At 45.3% G+C, this 11,883-nt stretch overlaps 1 protein-coding gene across 2 annotated transcripts in view; it reads left to right on the top strand.

The window, feature by feature from the left end:
• Runx1 (runt related transcription factor 1) overlaps positions 1-11,883 on the top strand; it is a 275,103-nt gene that overhangs the window by 227,103 nt on the left and 36,117 nt on the right. The window contains exon 6 of one of the 2 annotated variants that reach the window (XM_004634349.3): positions 6,246-6,431. The exons of the other annotated variant lie outside the window; for it this stretch is intronic. Within the exon in view, the coding sequence (XP_004634406.1) occupies positions 6,246-6,431 (186 nt within the window). The remainder of the gene's footprint in view (positions 1-6,245; positions 6,432-11,883) is intronic. 2 annotated transcript variants of the gene reach the window in all.

Genomic DNA, 11,883 nt, shown 5'->3' with positions numbered 1-11,883 from the left:
AAGTAAGCACAAGGCCAGCCTGAACTGCATAGTGAGACCCTGGCTCAAAAAAGAGAGAGAGAGAGAGAGAGAGAGAGAGAGAGAGAGAGAGAGAGGAGAGGAGAGGAGAGGAGAGGAGAGGAGAGGAGAGGAGAGGAGAAGAGAGAAAGGAAAGGGCCACACTTAGGTAGTTCAACAAAAATGGGGCCAGTACAAAATTGCAGCAGAGGTAATTGCTGTAGATGGTGGGAGCACCTTGGAGAAATCCACCTTAGTCCTTTAATTCCAGGCTTCTATATAAGGAGGTGGGGTGATGAAGAGACTTGCTCTTGTCCGCAGTAAGGTTTGGAGGAATCTCAGGTTCGAGAGGAAGGACACTTGCACACCGGGCCAGCAGTGGCGTCTCCCTGGTGCCATGGTACTGCTCCACAGGAGAGAGGATCACGGATCCTACATTAACACCCTGATCCTCAAGGGCACACCCAAGTCTTAACTGCTGTCTGGTGCGGGACAATAGGTGCCTGATGACCCTTCCCTGCCATTCCTTGAAGTTCCCTCTCAGATGGCTGGGTAGGAATTACTTCCTGCTGGACAACCTGGGGTTCTCTTTAGAGACCCCCTCACTGTTGTGAGCTCAACTTTGATGGACTCTGCCCAGTTTGAGTGGGAGACATACAACCACTGGCCGGGCTGTGCTTTGGGGGTTTTGTAGCTGCTGTCTGTATTCAAGCGTTTCAAAAATGAAGGCTAGAAACACTAAACATTTATCAACAAATCAAGGGCATCACTTAGAGCCCATGGACACTTCATCTGAACACAGCGGGGACATGCAGGCAGCAAGAACAGATGGAAAATATGAACAAATGTTGCATCTGCACTGAATACATAACAGACTTTCTATCTTGGTTGGTATTCCCTAAACTATATGGAAGCACATGAATTCAATTAAAAAAAATAAATAAATAAACTATATGGAAGCAACTATTTACAGAACATAGACACTTTACTAGCCATTATAAGTCATTAGAGATGATTTCAAATACCTGGGATGATGTACATAAGTTGTGTGCAAATATTAGACCACTTCTAAAAGGGGCTGGGGCATCCTAGCACCTTGGTGTCTGCAGCAGTCCTAAAACTAGTCTCCCATGAATACTGTAGTGTTATTTCCCAGGGTCCTGCAGAGTAAAAACAGGCAGGAGGAGGGATGCAGCGGAGGAACTGGATGTGTCTGGAGCCCCTTCATCTCACCTTCCTTTCCTCCTTACCTCCCCACCTGCGTACCTTTCCCTCCACCCACCAAGCATTCCCAGTGGGCTTCCAGAACCTTACTGGGAACCCATCTTTTCAAGGACCCACTAAGCTGAAGCCTCCCTGTAATGCTCACTCGGGTGTGGAATCGCCACTGTTTACCATGTCTCACTGTATAGCCCTGGCTGATTCTACACAGAAATTAGGAAGGGAAGCAGGACTACAAAACTGGATGGTGCCAAAGTTGAAGCTCTCGTGCTCTTGTGATCTAAAACTAGGGGGCACGGTCTCTAGGCTCTGCATTTTGCATTTGCAGAAGAGTGTGTGTGTGTGTGTGTGTGTGTGTGTGTGTGTGTGTGTATGTGTGTGTGTGTGCATGTGTGCATGCACGTGGGGGGGTGCATTGGGAGCTACTGAGGGATTAGTGTGTTTTCAGACCTGTGCCCTTTCCGCACTTGCTGTATGAGACTGGTTAAATAATAAACAACCTCTCTGATGCGCACTTCCCACAAATGAGTTTTAAAATCACAGCTGATTTCTGTGGCCTCTTGCAGCTCTGCAGCGCTGCAACCTAGTGCTGTTCTCTTAGCTTAATGATACGGGCAGAAGTAGAGAAGTGAGGCTGTCTGCATGCAGAGGCTACTGGGCAAAATGTAGATGTGCACTGGTGATAAGTACTAGGATCATACATGGCCATGTATGCGTCCTATATTTTGCTACATCACACATGCTCTGTAGTATTAGGCAGCATTTCTCAGCACTGTGTGAGCTACCAGCTGGCCAGGTTTGCTGTGAGGAAGGGTTATTTCATCACCTCAAAAGACTTCAAGGAGGGAAACCATTCACATGCAGTGCCGTCACTTTAAAATCCTAATGACCCTGGGACGTGGAATTCACAGGAAGAGTGAACTATTCTCTATCCACACGCTTTTTTTCCCCCATAGCCATAAAACTGCAGCATATCAAAGGAAGGACCCTTCTGTGTTTTTATGTCCAGATCCGTGTACTTAGTGTCAGAGTGACTGGTAAATTTCTTCTGAAATGTAGATATCCTTGTACAAAGCCGGTGTATGAGATTCATGTGTCTTTTTAAAGAGAAGCGTGATTTTATGCACACACACACACACACACACACACCCCCCGAGATGTGTAGCTTTTTGATGTTACCATTTCATGTGATTTTTTTCAGCTGCTCATCCTGGCAGTGCTTTAACCTTTTTCATTTTTGTGCGGAGACTCTACCAAGAAAACTACAAACAACACCGATATCAGAACATGAACTGATGTGTTGTTGGTTGCCAGAAAATTGTGCGTTCTTTCTACCCAAACTTTTCCAAGAAAAGGTGACAAGTTAGCCTAGTATTTTTTTCTGACAGGAGATTATAATAAGTATATTTCAGTTACTCTTAGCCACCGATCCCAGCAGTGACTTGAAAAAGGCCATTGAGTTATCAATGAGATATATGTGTGTTCAGTGTAGTTTTTACAGGAGCAAAACAAAAGCTGTTCTCAAGGTCTGCCATAAAAGATTGTGATATGTAGGGATGTCCTAATGGGCAGCCATCCCAAGAAACTACAGAAATGTCTTTGAAATGAAGTAAAATTTAGCAAATGGCATTCATTTATTTTTATTACATTTTCTCCCTTGCTTTTTGCCTTGCGTTCTAATGACTGCAAATATAATAAAATTCTAATCCAGTACTGTTTCTCAAAAATGCAAAAACAGTAACAGAAGAATTTAAGATCCTTTTAAGCTCTGTTGAAGCTTCAGGAAGCAGCCACAGTAGGAAGGCTGGAGGTAGCTGCCCTGTGAATATCCACAATTGATTTCCAACTTGCTCAAAACACCAGGCCACGACACGTACTGTGTATGTTGAAGGCAATGTCATAATTTTACTGGTGGTTTGATCCAGGGTTGAATTCCCTATTGTCCTCCAGGGCCCAGCACTCAGAAAGAAGAAAAGTGAATTCCAAAGTGGCCATTTTCCGTACTCCTCTATTTAAAATTCAGGGGTCACACTGACATTTTAATAGCGCACAGATGCAGGGAACTGACGACGCAAAGCATTAGTTTTCTCCAGCCCGAGTTTGTAGCGGAAGCGCCTGTATTTCTTACAAAATATTGCTATCTGGCACCTGAAACCTGGTGGTTTCAGAAAAGAAGAATTAGGCGTTCCGCGCTCGAGCCTATGAAAGCGTCCGGAGCACACCTTCAGCACGAGGGTGCTTTTCATTTCCTGGATGCCTGGCGTTGCAGTTCTCAGCTCTGCTGTGCGCGTGGGGGTCAAGTTGGTTCCAGAGGCCCGGCTTACTCCCACCGCGCACGTGGGAAGGGCATGGAATGAGCCCTTCCCCAATCTTCCGGCATTAAGCTCAGCCCTGAGACTCCCAGGGCTTAGGAAACAGCTTAGAGTGAAGAATTGTTTTTCTCTGAGAGTTGAGCCTGAACATTCCTGCTAAAGCAGACAGTCATCACTTAATCTCTGTAAATGACTACGATTTTGGCAGGTGTCAGCTGGTATTGAAATGGCTCACATTAAAAGTCTTTTTTTAAGCATAGGGTAATGAGGGGAACTAATAAAAATAATAATCTCACATGTGTCTGGCCACATAGGGGCTTGCCTGAAACAACTTAATTCCTGTTTGGTTTCTCAGAGGCACATGTCCCCAAGTGTGCTGAAACAGATGTACTAATAGATAGCCTTTCTTCAAAGGCTGGCCAAACATGCTGCCACACCGAATACCGTGTATTCAGAATGATCCTGTGCACACCATTCCTCTGGGCCGCCCTGTGCCCTTCACACAGTGTTCTTCAAAAATGCCACTGGGCACCCAAGGAATGTGAAGTTGAAAGACAGAGAAAACATACTGGAATCCCTGGCTGGCCGGCATTCTTTCCAAGACCGTAGAACTCCCCAGAAACATATTTCCTGCCATTTTCTTGCCTTGACTCCTAATACTAGGCATTAAGCTGTGGCAGGCATTTAAAGGGCAGAATTATGTTTTAAATGTTTTTTGAGTTAGAATTGTGTTTTTTCTGCATAGGAAACGTCAGATCTTTTGAGTGTGATGATCTGAAAGTGAGGGTTTGTCAAAGAGATGAGAGAAAGGGCGACTAAGAAAGTCTCCATCTGGACACCTTGAGTTAGGCCATGACTGACTGAAATAGAATGTTCTAGAAAAAGATAGTTTTGTACTTCTGATGAAAAGGGATGACATGGTTGCTCAGGAACCTGGTGCCTTTTGTCCACAGAGCTGATGCTTAAAATACTCTGCCCATAAGAGGCCTCTCACATGTGTGCCGGCTGAGCCTGCGTGACTCAGGGTGTTTGCGTTCAAGTCGAGTGTTGTGGGCTGGAACACTGAATCAGAGTTCAGATTTGCCTTGGTGACACATGAAAAGAGGGAGCATTGCATTTGAACTACACAAATATTATGCTTAAGTATTTTTCCTCCTTTTGGAGCCAAATAGGTCTTGTTAATGATAAAATCACTGCAATATAGTGGGCCCTTTTTCTGGTCTGGAATTTGAGACAGCATCAGGACTGCCAAGGGGCCCTGTAGCAGGAAGGAATGGCAAGCCACGGAGATTTAGAATCATAACACAAGTCCTACAATTCAATTTTATAATTGTAGCAATGGTGAGTTAGAGGAAAATGGGCTGCTCCCAGCCCCACTTCTACCTCAGGCTGTGGGGAGAGGAAGTAGAGGGTCCCCATTCTGATTTAGGATGGTGGGAGGGGTCAAGAAGGGGAACCTTCAGGGGCAGTAAAATGGCTGCTTTTCCAGCCTTGTTCTGAGGCTGTATGACAATCAGGGGTTTTAGTGAAATGGATCAAGGGCTCTATGCAAACAAACCTCAAGGGTACAGAAGGAATGAGAGGCCACCCTCTTGAAAGAGGAAGGAATCACCTAAGCCTTGCATACTGTGTCCTTTTTAGAGTACCCACCACTCAATGCTGCCATCTCTAGTTTAATAGGATTTTTTTTTTTTTTCTTTTTGGTACTGGGAATTGAACTGATGACCTTGGGCTTGCTAGGCAGGCGCTGTGCCACTGAGCTAAATCCCCAGCCAGTTTAATAGGATTTTGATGGTGGATTCAGAGAGAAAAGGGGAGGGCCATCCAGCCTTCCTGACCCATCCCATGTAAGCACCTCTGCTTGCCATTTCCTGGTGACAGTGACTTCGATGAGGATCATGAGGACTGAGGCAAGGACACCTACTGTCCATACAGACACTGAGACTCCACCTTCCCACCCTCCAACCTGAGTCCCCGGGGAAGGCTCACCCAATTAACTGATGGCCCCACTGGGACTCCCTTAAGCCCAGCCTGCTGGGAACACTGACCAAAGCTCAGGCTTCTCCTTCGTGCACACTCTTAGCAGTGCACCCAGGGAGTGGGCTTGGAAAAGAAAGCAGTTCCTCATAAGCCTTTGTTGAGAGGAAGAGGAGCTTCCCTGCACACACTAGGAAGTCTGAGTCCCTGGGCTGTGGGTTCACCACTCTATGCCATTTCCTGCTGGGAGGGCATGCTGCTAAGCTCCCGGGCCCAAGAAGCCTCTCAGACCTGTCACAGTAGACTTTGCAGTAAGGAGCAGCATTCTAGTGCTATAGGGATAGCCCTCTTCCTGGCCGGCACAGCTCAGCCCACCGCATGTGGCCTTGTGCCCAACACTGCCTTTTCTACTGCTATTGCTGCTGCCACCAGCCCCTGCTGCACCCTGCCCAAACAGAGGTGGTGGAGATGGTTAAAGTGGGTGCAAGGAGCGCCCTGTGGCCAGGGTGATGGGAAGGGCCTGGAGTGCTAGGGGATGAAAGCCCTGAATTCCCACAGGCAGCACATGTCCCCAAGGGTAAATCTCTAGTGAGTCCACAATTGTGGGTGAGGGCAGAGGGAGGGAAAAGGTAAGACACCCCCCCAGTTTTAGAAATTCCACAATGCATTTTCTGATCTCTTCCCTCCCTCCTTCCCTTTCCCCTTCCCCAACCCCTCCCCACCCACTCCCCACAATAGGACATCGTCAGAAAATAGATGATCAAACCAAGCCTGGGAGCTTGTCCTTTTCCGAGCGGCTCAGTGAACTGGAGCAGCTGCGGCGCACGGCCATGAGGGTCAGCCCGCACCACCCAGCCCCCACGCCCAACCCTCGAGTGAACCACTCCACTGCCTTTAACCCTCAGCCTCAGAGCCAGATGCAGGGTAAGTACCAAGGTGGAGCCCACTTGCCACCTTGCTCTCACTTCGAGGGGCCGCCATGCAGAGCCCGCTCAGAGCAGCCCTGGCTTTTCCTGAATGCTCAGGGGGAGCTCGTAAGCAAGGCCTCTCTTGCTGCATCCACCTGCTGAGTCACAGCTGCATGCAGAGATCTGGATGCAAGTTCATTGGTGCATAGGAGGTAGAGGAGATGTAGCTATGGATATAGATATCCATAGCTTTATGTGCAGCGTTTCCTAGGTATCCATGGAAGATGGGTGCAGGACTCACAATGATGCCAAAATCCTTAGGTGCTCAGGTCCCTTGTATAATAGGGCAGACTATTTGCATATAAGCTTCTCACATCCTTTCCCAATATTTTAAATTACCTCTGGGTTGCTTTTAATATCTAATGTAATATAAATATTGTACAAATACATGCTACAGTGATTCATGCCAAGAAAGTTTGTAAATATTTAGTACAGATGCAATTTTTAAAAATACTTTCAACCCACATTTATTTGCATCCTTAGATGTTGCACTTTATTTTTAAGGGTAGGCTTTGGCTCTGCTGGTTTTTTTCCTACCCATCCATTAGGCTTCAAGACACACACAAATGCACACACAGACGCACAATTCTAGGTAAATGGTCAGATGTTTCAAGTTCTTATTGCTTTCAGATTATTTGTGATGAATATAGGTTATTTTAAAAAGTACAAAGCAATGGTAGGCACGGATGGATGCCATCACATCAGGCATACCTGCAAATCAATAAAGGATGCAGGTCTCCCTGCCCCATGGGGCTAGCCAGCAAGTGCCAAAACACTGAAATGCAGTAACTGCATGGACTCCACCGTGCCAAATTAGTTAACAGGCCTGGTTCATTTACATGGTGGAAGCGCTGACCTCAGTGGCTGCTCTCGGATACCCTTCTGAGGACCTGAAATGTGGTCATCGTCTCTGTGCGGGGCGGGACACAGCCCTATATGACATGGTCACAGCAAGCGGCCTTTGTCAAAGAAGCAGGCTTGTTCAACTCAAAGCAGAAGATAAACAACACATCTGCAGAGAAGGGCAGACAGCCAGCAGCGGATGTGGTAGCTCCTTGCCCCACTTGGACAGCAGGAGTGAGCTTCCCCAGGCATTTTCTAGATGTGAGTCCTGTGGTGGGATGCGCCAGCATCTGCTTGGTACAGTTTCTGGGCCCGTAGCTCTCTGTTGTGGTTAACACGTGAGGCTCTTGCAAGGTTTGCCGACATCTTCTGCAGAGCAAAACAGCAAGCCAGGCCGTTAGCGAGCTCAGTTGTATGTGGGAGGTTCTTTTGTTAGAGTGGAAAAGTCCCAAAGAAATCTTCCCATAAAATAAGTACACACACAGCTGTGAAGTGGGCTGGCTGTAGTGTGGCCCTTTTGTATATACACGGAGACCTCAAACTAGATATTTGGGAAACTGCCTTTCATCTTTGCTTAGGTATATTTAGGATGAAGTCGTGGAAAGTCAGCGGCTTTTGGGTTCTTAATAATCATAAATAAGGATTCGGAATATGTACATTGACTTTAAGAGATTCCACAATGCAAGCACGTATGGTAAACTAGGGCAAATGATGAAAGCAATGGGGTTAGGATGAAATGATGCCTTTCTTCTAAGGACATTAAACCCCCTAAGAGTGTGCTTTTCTCTTTGGGTCATGCAAATTATCCTGTGTCATCTCCTGGGCTCCATGTGTGAAAGTCAAAAGCAAGACTTCTGTTTTCTTATTCACTCCTTGCTTCATTGACTGTTGATACTATTAAGGTGATAAATACATCCACTTTTTTTTTGCATGAAAAGTTTTCTTTTATTTCAGTAATAACTAATCAAAAAGAATAATTTTAAAATATTCCCATTACAGTACTTGTACATATAAACATAATCTTAAATAAAAGGTCAAACATGTTCTTCAGTTGAGATACTCATGTTAAATTATTAGTTTTCTTACATTCACTTTTTAATTTACTGATAATAGAAAAAATATTAAGAAACTTTTTTTTTTTTTGGCAGAACCGGGGATTGAACTCAGGCCCCTGCACTTGCCAGGGAAGCACTTATTGCACTGAGCCATCTCCCAGGCCCCCCTAAGAAACTATTTTAAACTGGAAAATTCCACCATATTGAGGAGGGCAAATTAAAATTGTCAGCATCAAATCTGCCTTTGTCCAATAGTTTTGGTGAGAGAATTTCACCAAAGGAAATACAAATTTTCTTTTATCAAATATGATTCCTTGACACCTCAAAAAGAAAACAAAAAAAGTGGAGGCTGAGAAGATGGCCCATTGGAATCCTTGTCCTCTGTGCGCCGGCAGAGATGTTACTGGGCAGCCCATAGAAATTTGAAGGACTGTGCTTAGCAGTGTATCAGGTTTAATACAAACCATCACCCCTTTCCTACTCCTTTTAAAAACTTGTTGCTACTGTGCAGGATGTGCTACCCAGATTGCTGATGTTCTTTCTCTCTAAAGTATGACATGCAGTACTTCACTTGTAAAATGGCAGGAATGATGTTTGAGAAGTGAGTGTCTAAAATGTTCATGTAGATCGCTCTCTTTCTCTCGCTCTCCCTCCATCTTGCTCTCACACTCCTCTTTCTCTCCTGCCCCCTCACCCCTTCCCTCTCTGTCTCTTCCCTTTTGTTCTGTCTATATATCCATCTCCCTCTTTCATTTCATACAAGAAAAAACTACACGTGTCAAGTTTTGAGTAGATCCTTGAGCTTTAAAAAAAAATAAAACAAAAATGGAAATTAGAATGTTAACAGGTGGCCAGGGAGATAGCTTGGTAGTCTAAGAGCCTGCCTGGCAAGTACAAGGACCTGGGTTTGATCCCCAGTACCACATGCCATGCTGGCTTTGTGCTCTGGGCTGGCCCAGAAACCTGGCATGATGGTGCACACCTGTTATCCCAGCTTTCAGGAGTTTGAGACAGGAGGATCATTATTAATCTGAGCTGCATGGTGAGACCCTGTACCAAATAAATAAATCTTTAAAAGAAAAAAAAAAGAATGTTAACAAGTAATATGGAAGTCTAGGCCAGTTGATACCTTCACTTTTTTTTTAAATGTATTTAGTACAGCGTCTACAGGGTCTTGCTACAAAGATCAGACTCGTAGTGATCCTCCTGTTTTAGCCTCCCAAGCGCTGGGATTACAGGTGCATGCCACCATGCCCAGTCTCAATTGTCTCAATGAGCCCCTGGGGCTCCCCCAGCATGGCATGCCAGGGATCGAACCTCTGACCCCTGTATCTGCCTAAGCAGGCACTTTAATCCACTGAACTGTTTGGTCAGCCCTTTTCACTTTTTCTTGACATGAGGAAAACAGTTAATTTCTAGCCTTGTCCTATGTGTTCCTACTATATTTAAGATCCCACGTTAAGACATACAGTATGATTGTCTTTGAAATGGTTTACAAAACTTACTCATTCCAGAAGTACTCCAGGCAGTACCTCAGAGGTTCTGGGCAAATGTTTTTCAGCTTTACAGAAATATCAGTAGCTGGAAGCTGGAAGAATGGAAAAGCTTATGGAAAGGCTGGGGACTGTGCCTTGCTGGGACCTCCTTGCTGGGAAGGGTGGAGGGGCCCCTCCAGCTCTGTGGTCAGGAAAGCTTTCACACAGAATGCCACCTCTGTTTATCTAGAATCAGGTATGCTTGAGAATCACTCAAAAGAGCCGTCTCAGTGATCTGGGGCAGGGTGTGGATGGAGAGGGATGAGTCGCCAAGTCAGCAAACCACTGTGTATTTGTTGAGGTTTTTAACTATAAAAGGTCTGAGGTTAATTTCAACTTCCCATTTTACCAGGTCTTAAAATTGAATAGAAAGCCATTTTGTCATGGCTGCCCTCTCATGCAAGTGAGGATGCCATCATTAACCACTACTGTCAAATGTTAGCATTTTTTCTATTCCTTTGGGATGGGGCAGATGGTAGAGAGCTGGGGGGAACCAATGGCTGTTGGGTCACACCTCCCACTTAGAGCGCCTTTGAGTAACCCAAGTGAGTAATTTTAAGAATTTCACTCTGATTTACCAAATCTGAGGAACCACATAAGGCGGTGTAACTTCCTCCTATGGAGAGATAAAGATGGGGTGATGTATGCTGGTGCAGAAAACCATCAAACCCAGATAAGCTGAGAGGCCAGTGCTATCATTGCACACATTGGTTGCTATAAACACCTAACGATAAAACTTAACTCTTTCACCGGACCAACTGTGATGTATTTCGGCACAGGACAGACTGATCTACAGTGCTCTGTTCCCATGATCCGGCGGCATAGTCTACAGACAAACTGAACTCAGGGGCTAGCATCTGCCCACCATTTCCAAGATCCTAAGTGGTAAATGTGGGACTTAAATCCAGAGTCTTGTGACAAAGCCTGTGCTGAGAATAATGAGCCTTTGTCAAAGTGGAAAGTATGGGCAGGAAGAGGGCTTCTTAGCCATTCTGTCTCCTGTACTGAGGCAGCTTCCTTTTCCTCTGTGTAAGAAGCTCTCCTTGGGGGCTATGTGAGCAAGCTTTGCTCCTTCTGCAAACCTAGGCTACGTCTGACCAGCTGTAGGAGGGTAGATGCCTCGCCTTAAGAGTCCCCCAAGAGAGGCCTTGACCTCTCAGATCATCACCAATTCTTAGGATTCCACAAGATTTTAGAATCTCTGTAAGTTAAACTTACTTTGGAAAGGCTGTGTTCTCACCCACCGATGTACACAATTCTTTGAGGTACTTAATTATCTGTTTCTCAGTTCTGTGGAGTTACTCATGCTACTCTAATTCTCTCCTTATCCACTGTGTGAGTAAAAGGAAGGACACCTTTCCACCTTCCTGTAGGAGGGGGAGTTAAAGCCCCTGTGACCAGGGTCCATGCCAGGCTAGGAGATAAGAGACCTGGGGATCTCTTGCCTGAAATGACAGCACAGATGGCAGTAAACAGCAGGACAGGAAATGACATGAAGGTCCTTTCCAACCTTGGTGTGAGTCATCAAATGCATAGCACCGCTCTCTCTCTCTCTCTCTCTCTCTCTCTCTCTCTCTCTCTCTCTATCCTTACCCTTTATAAGGAGTGTGGAACAGGAGCTGATTACTTTGTAATCAAATGCTACAATCAAACACTAGAAACTGTCATGTGCAAATCCATAAATGATCATTTAACAGTCACACAAAGTATTCAAAGTCTGGAAGTCAACTTTAAGACTTACTTAAAACACGCAAGTGAATAATTTTATTTCAAAATAATTCTGTCTAGGTGTAGAGTTGTGAACCTGAAAACCAGAATCTTACATCAGAATCTTACATGGAAAACCAGCCTCCATCAGGAATTCTCATGAAAAAGTTGAGGGGGGAAAGAAGGGGGAGGTAAGGAAAGAGGAAGGCAGAAAAGAAAGAAATGGAAAGAAAGGAAGTGAAAGAAAAGAGGGACCATGCAGAATGAA

The sequence above is a fragment of the Octodon degus genome, unplaced genomic scaffold (assembly GCF_000260255.1).
Source record: "Octodon degus isolate 3935 unplaced genomic scaffold, OctDeg1.0 scaffold00061, whole genome shotgun sequence".
NCBI classification, from domain to species: domain Eukaryota; kingdom Metazoa; phylum Chordata; class Mammalia; order Rodentia; family Octodontidae; genus Octodon; species Octodon degus.
Note: the sequence above shows the minus strand (reverse complement) of the source record. Positions and strands in the feature narration are given on the sequence as shown.